The 11,474-nt window shown below is 33.6% G+C and overlaps 2 protein-coding genes across 2 annotated transcripts; both read left to right on the top strand.

Annotated features, from left to right (window-relative positions):
- Positions 1-230: 230 nt before the first annotated feature.
- On the top strand, positions 231-2,233 carry LOC145076697 (pentatricopeptide repeat-containing protein At4g01990, mitochondrial-like). The gene is made up of 2 exons (XM_079022505.1): positions 231-616; positions 846-2,233. The coding sequence occupies exons 1-2, from the start codon at positions 314-316 to the stop codon at positions 2,088-2,090; spliced, it is 1,548 nt and encodes a 515-aa protein (XP_078878631.1). The 5' UTR covers positions 231-313; the 3' UTR covers positions 2,091-2,233.
- A 5,045-nt stretch (positions 2,234-7,278) lies between these two features.
- On the top strand, positions 7,279-9,688 carry CLPP5 (nuclear encoded CLP protease 5). Its single transcript, XM_079019726.1, has 8 exons — positions 7,279-7,554; positions 8,173-8,304; positions 8,386-8,500; positions 8,601-8,693; positions 8,786-8,904; positions 8,975-9,009; positions 9,102-9,190; positions 9,281-9,688. The coding sequence occupies exons 1-8, from the start codon at positions 7,448-7,450 to the stop codon at positions 9,479-9,481; spliced, it is 891 nt and encodes a 296-aa protein (XP_078875852.1). The 5' UTR covers positions 7,279-7,447; the 3' UTR covers positions 9,482-9,688.
- Positions 9,689-11,474: the final 1,786 nt, after the last annotated feature.

The following is an 11,474-nucleotide window of genomic DNA, read 5'->3' as shown; positions in this document are numbered from 1 at the left end:
GTAAAGCACGATTGTGGCAAATGGAATGTTAAAATCACATATGGGCTTAATCCATCTGCGATTTTCATGGCTATATTTGTAATTTTTTTTTTTTTTTTTTTCGGGCTATTATGTACAAAGTAATTAAGAGATTTGATTATATTTGCAATTTTCTCCTTAAAATAAGGGCATAATTGTCAAATAGACTGTAAATTTCAGTGGAGATATAAAAATATCCCGTGGAAAAATCAGCTCCTTAAACCCTTGATTTAGAAGCGTAGAACCCTGGGTTATATCAAACTGACCAATACGCCGGCGGAAGGCAAGATAGAGGATGATGATTATCGGATGCCGGAGCCGGATATTATTCGGCGAAACGTCGACGCTGCTGAGAATGCTTTGCACGGTGGTGGAAGAATCAAATGCTGCTGCGGTTGACCTTGTGTCGCCACCACGTATAGAATCCGCAAATGAAAAGCGGTTATACAGAAGGCTGTCGGCGTTGGGAGCCACGGGTGGGACTGTAGCACAAACATTAAATCAATACATTAGAGAGGGTAATTTCGTTAAAAAGATTGAGTTAGAGAGATGTATCAGAGAACTCCGCAGGTATGGCAAGTACCACCACGCTCTTGAGGTATGTGTTTGTTCTAGTTGCTTACCGATCAATCCAGATGTTATCGTGTTGATTTTACTAGTTTAAACTGCTATAGTATAATTATTTTATAACAGTTTAAATTAGGGTTGATATATATTCTATTTCTATTCTATTCTTCCACTGTGTTTGGATTGAATTTGTTTCTGCAACCGGTAAAAACAAAAATGGCCCTTGTTGCAATTTACAAGGAATATGATTGATTATGCAGGTAATGGAATGGATGGATAAGAGGGATATCAACTTTTCCAACACCGACTTTGCAGTGCGTTTGGATCTTATATCGAAGGTCCATGGTGTGGGTGCAGCTGAAGGTTACTTTCATGACCTTTCTCCACATTTGCAAAACCGAAATACTTACGGAGCTCTCCTCAACTGTTACTGTAAGTTAAAAATGACAGATAAAGCATTGGCTCTTTTTAAGGAAATTGAAGCCAAGAACTTCACCACCACTTTAGCTTTCAACAATCTAATGACACTGTATATGGGAGTGGACCAGCCTGAAAAAGTCCCTCCTTTAGTGGAAGAGATGAAGAAAAGGAAAATCAATTTAAGCAACTTTACTTATAACATCTGGATGCATAGCTGTTCGCTTTTAGGAGATATTGAGGGGGTAGAGAGGGTTTTTGAGGAAATAACAAAGGAAAAAAAAGAGACTTGTAACTGGACAACTTACAGTAACATTGCTGCAGCTTATGTCAAAGTAGGTAATCATGAGAAAGCCTTGTCTGCTCTTAAAATGCTTGAAAATGAGATGGGCCTGGGCCTGGGCCAGCCTTCACGTGAGGCTTACCATTTTCTTATAACATTTTATGCTGCGCTTAATAATCAAGAGGAAGTTCATCGCATATGGAATGTTCTAAAATCGTCATTCGAAACAATCAGTAACATGAGTTACCGGATTATGCTTCAGGCTCTTTCTAAAGTGGATGATCTGGATGGATTGAAGAAATGTTTTGTAGAATGGGAATCGAATTACTCATATTATGATACGCGTGTGGCTAATGCTGTTATAAGTGGTTATTTAAGACATGGCATGGTTGAAGAAGCTGAACTAGTCTTCCATGGATCCGTGAAGAAATCAAAAGGGCCTTTTGTTCAGACTTTGGCATTGTTCATGAAGCATTACATTGGGATTCAGCAAATGGATCTGGCTTTAAAATGTATTGAAACAGCTGCAACACAAAGTGAAAACAGTAACTGGTTTCCCCACATTGACAGTATTCATGTGTTGATGAAGTATTTTGAGAAAGAGAGAGATGTAGAGAGTGCTGAGAAGCTAATGGAGATTTTAAAGAGACTGAAATGTGTTGATGATAAGGTGTATGGTTTGTTGCTGCAGACTTATATAGCTGCTGATAAAATGGATCCGGATATGCGCCACAGGATTCAAGAAGATGGCATTTTGGTAACCACAGAGCTCCAGCACATGCTTAAAAAAGTTTGCCCCCAGTAGCAACAGCAAGCATTTTTATAGCGAGTGACATTATTTTCATCCTTATTAGGGGGAATTTTGGGTGTTTGCTTGTATTTATTTTTGTATCATATGACTTGAAAAGAAAAGAAGGCAAAAGAAAATGGACTTTTTTTTTTTTTTTACTGAAATATAGTACATATAAAATGTATTTACCCATAGAAAAACTAATTTCATAAAGGTGAGATTTGAGAGATCGGGAATGGGATCGACGTTTGCATTTCAGTGTCAGATCCAATAAATCATTTAATCGTATGTTGCAATTTTTGAGTTTTGAATTCATACATAAAAATGACCTATGGTTAAATTTTCTTTTGGTTTGGTTTTTATTTAAGAGTTATGAATTTTATTTGGGGTTCATCTAAATATGTATTTTTAGCCAGAAAAAAGAACGGTGGCCAGAAGGGTTCTGGCTGGAAACAATAGTGATGGTGCGGATCATAAGAGTTAAAACAATAATTATGATTTTAAAAATAAATAATAAAATCAACCAAATTTATAGTTTAGGCAATTACTTTTCAAGATACTATGGTTTTGTAAATATTTTTTGAAAATGCTATACATTGATAAGAAAATGTGAAAATGAATCTGAAAGGTTAGGCTAGAATATAGGGAAGGGAATCCTGATTGAATGATGAACCATACATGATACATATATATATATATATATATATATATATATATATATATATATATATAATGGAGTATATATTTGCTTCAGATTTAAATTGGCTGATTCTACCATTTCCATGTGCAAGTGAGAAGAGGAGAGGAGATAAATATGGAGCTAAAAGCTCGTATACTTGTAATAATCTCCATCTCTTCTCTCATTTTATTATATCTATCTGTTGAAGGTTTGAGTATCCTGCCAATACCATCCATAGTCCAACCGAATTCTAAATTTAAATTTGATGAACCAAAAGATCAAGGTTTGCCCAACCAGGCGGCACCTCCACCATTTTTATTAGGTTTAGATGAAGCCAAAGAGACACCAATTTCATCCCCTGATTCCTTGATTTTCATAGGCAAAACCGTATCAGCCCCTGCTTCTTCCTCCCTATTACCCGAATCAGAAATATCATTAAGCCCAGAGGCCATGGCCCCTGCTGCAGTAGCCTCATACGGAGATGCATCGCCGTCCTCCTCCTCCTCACCTGCACCGGGTTCTTCCACCCTATCAGAAATAGAGGCGATGACCCCTGCAATAGCCCAAGGTCCTGGTCCGTCAGGATTCATTGATCAGGACATTGCTTTGGCTATCGAAGCGCGTATCAAACAAAGCCAGAGTGATTCTCAAGTAGCCATGGAAGAGGCTAAGAAGCTTCTGAAGGAGGATCCGAATATTGCTTCTTCAGAAACGGGCAAGTGTCTGAGCAAATGTGTGGATAAGTATGCAGCGAGTCTGAATGAATTGAACAGGGCTATAAAGGATCTTGGAGTCCGGGACGTGACATTGCTAGCGGATGATTTTGGTGCGGTGGAGACGGATATCTTAAGTTGCCAGGCATGCTTCAAAGTCAAAGTTGGTGAGGATTCTCCTTTCAAGGCATTAGAGGAGGCCACCACCAAGTCTGCTCGTGAGTGCTTAACGGTTATGGATTATGCTGTCGTTTGACTCCTTTTTTTTTCTTCTGTTTCATGGTTTACATTAGTTAGAGGTGAAGTTCATTATGATTGTAGAGTATGTTGTATTGTATGTATATACTTTTTGGCAGGAAGAAACTTTACCAACTTACAAAAACGAACATGCCATCGACTAGTATCAATGGTTTCATATTTATTCTTTGGTAAAGCGAATGCAACGTATACGGATTGGTAGTATAAATCACAAGCCAAGTCAATTCTATCGATTTAAATATTTACTTTTTGTATTATTTATAAGGGTTAATTGTATAAAAAATCTTACGTTTTACAATTTATGATTTTTCAGTTTAAACCTAAATTTTTTCTTTAATTAAAAAAACGTTACATTTTTCCATTTTCCAATTTGGTCCGTGTAGGTGGACTGGTAGTATTTTTATATATTTTTTCTTTCAAGTTAAACCTACACTTGTTTTTCTTCTTTTGAAAAACATTTAATTCTTTCCCGAAAAAACTCACATTTGATAAAAAATTTTGTTGAACCAACTTTTTCATTTTGGTTCACAATTCTCGTATTTTTATTGCTGTTATTTATGATATTTTTAATAGTTTTCAAAATTAAAAGTTGAAAGAATCATTTTTTTTTCAAAACAAATACAAAAGATGACGTGTCTATTTGTTGTTAGCAAAATGTATTTTTTTTTCGCAGAATGTTCAAAGATTGTAGCATGTGAATATCAACGATCTCATGATATCTTAGATTGTTTTATGAATAAAAAATAATGACAACATGCTTCGAGACACTAATCTATGTTTAGAATATACTTTCAACTTTCATGTTTTCCTCTTAAAAATATTTTTGATATCAAAAGCGATTTGATTAATAGTAAACTCATTAGATTCATTTGAGACACTAGTTTTCGGATAAGTAGTCATATCAATAGTAGTAGGGTAACAAATTCCTTGGCCATTATTTATTGTTCAAATTCAAATTAGATGATGTAGAATCTCCGGTTAGAATATATATAACCTTTAGTCTCTATTGTATGCATAAACAAACTATCTACTAATTTGGAAAATGAAGGTTCTACGTTTGCTAATTGAAGGCTTTGTTAAATTGAATAATATTGCAATGTTTAAGGAATTTGTCGACCATAGTATTATGAATATGACTATCGATTGGAAAGATTGGAAAAACTAGAGTTTGAAAGGAATCTAAATTTTGATATTGAAAAATGTTTATAACTGGAAAAATATGAAAGCTAAAAAAATATATTCTAGACATAAATTAGAGTTTAGAAGTTCTCATTATGTTTGATTAACCAGTTTAAGATATCAAATTAGACTAGACCTTTTTCCTTCACGTATTATAATCTTTGAGTATCATACAATTAAATGTTGAAATGCAATTTGCCAACAATATATAGGCATGTCATATTTTGTATTGTTTAGAGAATTGTTTCCTATTTTAAAATTGAAAATTGTCAAGAACATCATAAACTACAACTAGAAAAACAAGGGAGTAATGAGTCAGAATGAAAAAGTTGGTTCAAACGAAAAAGTTTGTTAAATGTGAGGGGGTTTTTGACAAAAAAAAATTGATGGATGTTTTTAAAAAATAAAAATTAAGGGTTTAAAAAAAATAATTGTGTAAAACCGGAAGATTACCGATAAACTTGATAAAATAACCAAGTCAGAAGAAATGAAAAAACAAAAAGGGCGTTTTTGAAATATAAAAATAACTTTAAACATAAACCAATATAAAATATAACGTCTTTTGTCTAATTAACTATATTTTATAATATCAATCTAAAAAACGATAGATTTAAAAATAAACTTTTTAGAGGGAAAAATATTTGTTTATGAGTGGATATCTTAATTTTTAGGAATTACTTTTATTAAGGTTACATTTACAAATTAGATGAAAAGTTGGATGATAACTAAAAAACTGATAGCTATAACTTATGTGGTAAAATCTATATGAGATATGTAAAATGACATAAAAAAACATACAGAAGATTAATTTAATATTATAAGAAAAATATGTAAAACTTTTCATAAAATTAGAGTAAATGCAAAATAATAGTTAACTATAATATATGTTTATTTATTTATCATTTTTTTTGTATCGCATATCCTTTAAATATAGTTATAAAGTGTAAATGCCACAATTATCACATCAATTTAACTATTTGAGTCTTTTCACTATGCTTTGGCGGGTTTAGAGTTTAGGGTTTAGGGTTTAAGGTTTAGGATTTAACTAAAAAATAAGAAACTACGATAAAGTGGTAATCGTATTGTAAGTCTTTATTTATTCTGTAGTTAATTTTATAAGAATATATTATTATAATATATTTAGTTATCTTATCTAGTTAGCAACCAAAAGTGAGTTTTATAAGTATTTTTTTAACCTAATTTATAATTTATAACTTACATTTTGAATTGCAAAACATAATATCCTAAAAGAAACTCGAAAATAAGATTATTTTGACATTCCAAACATAGCCTAAATAGTATATTTCCATCAGCCATGCATGGATGCACCCAATTTCACGATCCACCCAATTTTAGGCTGCTAACTTATCATAAGCTATTTCAAAAATAGTTTATAAAACATCTAGCTTATAAGTTATTTTATAAGCTACAATAAGCTACTTTTGTAGTCTTATCAAACGCTAAATTGCATAAGATAGTTTATTTATGGAAAGTATGGTATTAAACTGAATTAAAATATATAACTAAAAAAGTTTTAATGCATATAATTACATTCTAGTTGTGAGACTCGTATGTTATACAGGTTGATTAAAACAAAATATTAAATAAAAACAATTAAATAGAAAGTTTATTTGAATTTGAAAATTTAAAATAAGTGAAAATTATGAAAAAAATCAACATGCGAAAAATAAATAAATTAAAATTGACCCATGTACTAGACTTGTTAAAATTATGGTAGGTTTAATTTATGGAAATTGGAAATTACAAGTTTACCCAAATCTAAACAAAAAAAAAAAAAAAAAAAGCAAAAATCACAGCCAACGTTGGAACTTTCCACTTTTCTCATTATACCTCAGAAGATTTCAAAGATTAGTCGGAGGATATGGATTAATGTGAGAAAATGATTTACGCTAAAAAAATTAATGTAAAACTCACAAATTCGTTTTATACCAATTTACGCTCTACCCAAAATCATATATATTGATTTTAGAGACATGTCTTCTAGGTTGTTGATAAACATACCTTCTACGTCTTTCTTAAGATTTTCTTTTTTTAAATATTTTTTTAACCCATTTCTAGTATTTTCCCTATTCAACAAATTATTATTATTATTTGGATGTTATAATTGCTGATGTATAATTAATATTATTATTATTTGGATGTTATAGTTGCTGATGTATATCTATGTTGATGTGACAAATTTTTATTATAAGTAAAATCTAGTAACAAATGATAACCATGAATATTCATGATTGATTCTAGTTTTGGCCTTCTTAAATCCTAATCGATTGGTAGGAAATGATACAGCAAACCCAGGCCCAACCCGAGCGCCATGAGATTTGTTTCAATTTTGGGTTTTACATTCCCACACGCAACAACGTAACCCAAATAAAAATCTTGTTTATCTTCTTCCTTCGTTGGCTCATCCCCTCACCTCACCAACTGCCTGCCTCACTCCGTCGCATCGTCGTCGTCGTTTAACGGATAAGCAACCATCTCTTCCTCCACAAAAACACAGCGACCTCTCATATCGATAAACAAAAATGGCACAATCCTGCATCCCCTCTCTCAGATTTAACTCTCTCGCATTCTCTTCTACAAAAAGCCCTAGTTCCATATCTGAACAGAACTTCCACCCCCTTCCTTCCAGGTATCAAATTTTACTCTTTATATAAAAAAGTGTCTCTGTGCGTGTGAGTGTTTCTTGTTAAAATTCTTCAGTGATTTTCAATTGGATAAATTACTCATTGTGAAGATTTATTACTTGGGGTTGCTGGGCTCTATTGAAGCTAAGAACTTGATGATTAATAACCTGAAGTGCGCTTGCTCGTTAAAATAGAATTATAGAAACGAAGAAAATCCTTCCTTGCCTATCGTTTCTTTCTGTTGACACTTAACTAAAGACTAACTTTTTATATCCTTCTACACCAAAGTAAGTCAATTTCTCGGTCCTTAAAATTCAAGGAGTTTGATACTGACCATGCCCAAATAAACAAAAATCTTCTACTCCAAGGGTTTAAATTCATTCTATAAAATGTTGATATTGACTATTAATGGATTTCTTGGAAGTAGATGATATATCTTGATTGGAAAACACTAATTTCACAGGAAAACACAGGGTTGGTTTTTTGGGTTAAACTGAACATGTGAGAAATAGAATGAATAAAAATCTGCATTTGTTATATAAAATAATAACAGATTCATAAGTGGTAGGTTAATTTTGGGGATGGAGAAAATGTGATGATGAGGTTTACTGATTGCATTGCAGGAAAGCAAGTAAATTGAGAAGTAATCAGAAAAGTGTTGGGACTTGTTCTTCTTCTTCAGTGAAAGCTGTTTATTCTGGTGATTATTCATCATCAGTGAACAAGAATTTGAGGCAGGGAGTATGGTCCATTAGGTAGGAATAGGATTATTATGGTTTTTTTTTTTTTTCAGTCTGTTTTGGTAAATAGTAATGATAAAAATATTGAATTCACAGGGAGGATGTACAAGTTCCATCATCACCCTACTTCCCGGCATATGCACAAGGTCAAGGGCCACCCCCAATGATGCAAGAACGGTTCCAGAGTGTTATCAGTCAGCTTTTTCAATATGTGAGTTGCTTCATCTTTATCTTTAGCAGCCTTACTTACACCTGTGACTTCTTACTTCACTTTCTTTACATAATATACCTGTATGTTGTGGTGTTTATAGAGAATTATCCGTTGTGGTGGAGCTGTTGATGATGACATGGCAAACATCATTGTTGCTCAGCTTCTGTACCTTGATGCTGTTGATCCTAACAAGGTTTGACGAGATCCATGTGTTTCCCAATTAAATGTTGTAGCGAATACATTATACATTATACATACATGATGCATTGAAGTTGATGTTGACAGGATATTGTGATGTATGTGAACTCTCCTGGAGGATCAGTGACTGCTGGTATGGCCATCTTTGACACCATGAAGCATATCCGCCCTGATGTCTCAACTGTATGTGTCGGGCTTGCTGCTAGGTAAGTTATAGAATTTCATATTCATTTGTTTGACTTTTGTTGACCAATTCCAATTCCAATGACATGACAGTATGGGGGCTTTCCTGCTTGGTGCTGGGACCAAAGGTATAATCCACTTTTGAAATTTGAATCGATGCTAATAATAAGCCTAAAGTAGTAAGTATATGGTATGAATGATATGGTTGTTTGTTTTGTAGGAAAAAGATACAGCCTTCCGAATTCAAGGATAATGATACATCAACCTCTTGGTGGGGCACAAGGTGGACAGACCGATTTAGATATCCAGGTGGCTGTTTCACTCTTTTATTTTGGTTCCATAATACAGTATATGTTTTGTTTTGTTTTGAATAATTAATTGTGTTGTTGCATTTTTTAGGCTAATGAAATGCTGCACCACAAGGCGAATTTGAACGGGTATCTGGCGTACCACACTGGTCAGAGTCTTGACCGAATCAACCAAGACACAGACCGTGATTATTTCATGAGTGCCAAAGAAGCTAAAGAATATGGGCTCATAGACGGTGTCATTATGAATCCTCTCAAAGCCCTCCAACCGCTTCCTGCTACTGCTGCCTAGTTCAACTTATTCATATTTTGCTGTAATCTCATCTTCATGTTGTGCCACTGCCAATTGCCAAATCAGATTTCATTCTGAATTATATGCATGCATCATCACTCTGTCTTCTTCATCCTTTTCTCCCAATTACAACTCTATTTTACATGTTGAAAAAAAACACATTAGTGTATTATTTTTCTCAAATACAGACATCATCTTGTTTCTTCATTATTAGAATCCTCTTTCTTCCTCCAATTTTTCAGAAATGGGTGATCCTTACTATGTCCAGACGTATTCTTTCTGAATATTACCTATTGTACTCGTCCAACTCTTTTTAGATATTTGTTCAAATAGAAATTAAATATCCTCCTATCACTTTTAGATGATGATAAATGTAATAAAAATTTATTAATATTATTAAATATGACAAATATCATAATTATAAATTTCACATCATTTGGTACGTGGAAGACCTTGCGTTAGCATACGTGACAATGTGATGTGATGTCAAAGTTTAGATTTAAGAAACTGCATTGGGAGGCGGATTGGCTAATACATTATACAACAACAAGTTGGTAAGCTCTAACTTCACCAGAGTGCCAACAAAATTGATTTCAAGTCACAAGTGTTAAGGACTTAAGTTTTATTATCATTATCCTGACCCCCAACCCCAACAACCGTTTCATACATACATTACATGATAATAAAACTAGTTACAATCCTTTAATCTACACCTTCCTTATTAGGTTTGTGAACACAACAGTTTCGATAAACTTAAAAAGACAAAATAAATTATATGACATATATACAGAGATGTCAAACAATAAATTATAAACTATAACCATCATCCAATTTACAAAACAAATACAAGACACAAGTGGACCATTTTATTTATTTATTTTTTAAAATGTGAAGAGTCAATAGGGTAGGATTTTTTAAAAATACAATACCTAATAAACCATTATGAGGAAATCTTGCTTTCGAAAATGCATGTAGCATATTTTTTTTGTGTGAGTGTGTGTGTGTGTGTTTGGGATACAAACTCATTTTGCAAGAATAGTGTTCATTTTGATCATTTTCTTATAAATGAGGGAATTCGAGTTCCATCAATTTGTTGTGGTTGTGCATACATGCTCCTTAGGAAGTTACTGAATAAAGATTGTGGGACCAATTATGTGGTATCATTGTGCGGTGGTAGGGCGAGGTCAATGAGGTTCATTGTGAAAAGTGAAAGATACGAGGCTATTTTTTCATCCACATTCTACAAGTATGTTTGATACTTTTATTGCTAATGCTGGGTTGTTTGATTTACCTATTGGGTTGGGGGATACTGGTTTACATGGACTAACAAAGCTGTTGGAAAAATGAGTAAGCTTGATAGTTTCCTTCTGTTGGTAGGGCTTTTGGAGTTGTTTCCTCATTTGTTGGGTGTTATATTAGATCATCATTTTTTCTGATCATCGTCCATTTCTGTTAAAAGAGGGGGTGCATGTTTGATTATGGTTCATCTCTTTTTATATCATTTGACACATGGTTTCTTGTAGATGGCTTTGAGAAAGTTGTGGAGGACTCTTAGAAAAATGATGGGATTATAGAGTCAAATAGGTTGGTGTCCCTCAAGAAGAAACTGCAAGTTCTTAAGCAAAACCTGAGAATGTGGAATAATACAACAAGGGAGGCTCAATTGTCTTTTAAAATCGACATTCTCCGAGGTTTAGGGGATTTGGATAATCAGTTGGATTGTGGGGTTAGTACTTCTAATGACATGGTAGCCAACGCTTCCTTGTTAAAGGCTTTTGGTGACATTGATCGGATTGAGGCTTTTGGTGACATTGAACGAACTCAACGGCAGCTCCGACCTCCACAGCGTCGGAGAACAGTCAAGGGTGAATGGAGCTCAAACATACCTTGGGGTGTGGCTTGAATCCAACTCTAACTACATTCTTCCTCACAAAATCCTAGCCAACACTCAAATCGTTTTCAAGTTTTTGTCTCGGGTTTCCAAGCTAGGAAG

Source organism: Lactuca serriola, chromosome 9 (genome assembly GCF_051521515.1).
Source record: "Lactuca serriola cultivar US96UC23 chromosome 9, Lser_US96UC23_V15, whole genome shotgun sequence".
Classification (NCBI taxonomy): domain Eukaryota; kingdom Viridiplantae; phylum Streptophyta; class Magnoliopsida; order Asterales; family Asteraceae; genus Lactuca; species Lactuca serriola.
This window is presented reverse-complemented; position numbering and strand designations above follow the sequence as displayed.

Coding starts and splice junctions, on each gene's coding strand:
- CLPP5 (XM_079019726.1), top strand. CDS start 7,448: ATGGCACAATCCTGCATCCCCTCTCTCAGATTTAACTCTCTCGCATTC. Junction 8,305..8,385: donor CAGGGAGTATGGTCCATTAG/GTAGGAATAGGA, acceptor TTGAATTCACAG/GGAGGATGTACAAGTTCCAT. Junction 8,694..8,785: donor ATGCTGTTGATCCTAACAAG/GTTTGACGAGAT, acceptor TGATGTTGACAG/GATATTGTGATGTATGTGAA.
- LOC145076697 (XM_079022505.1), top strand. CDS start 314: ATGATGATTATCGGATGCCGGAGCCGGATATTATTCGGCGAAACGTCG. Junction 617..845: donor AGTACCACCACGCTCTTGAG/GTATGTGTTTGT, acceptor TTGATTATGCAG/GTAATGGAATGGATGGATAA.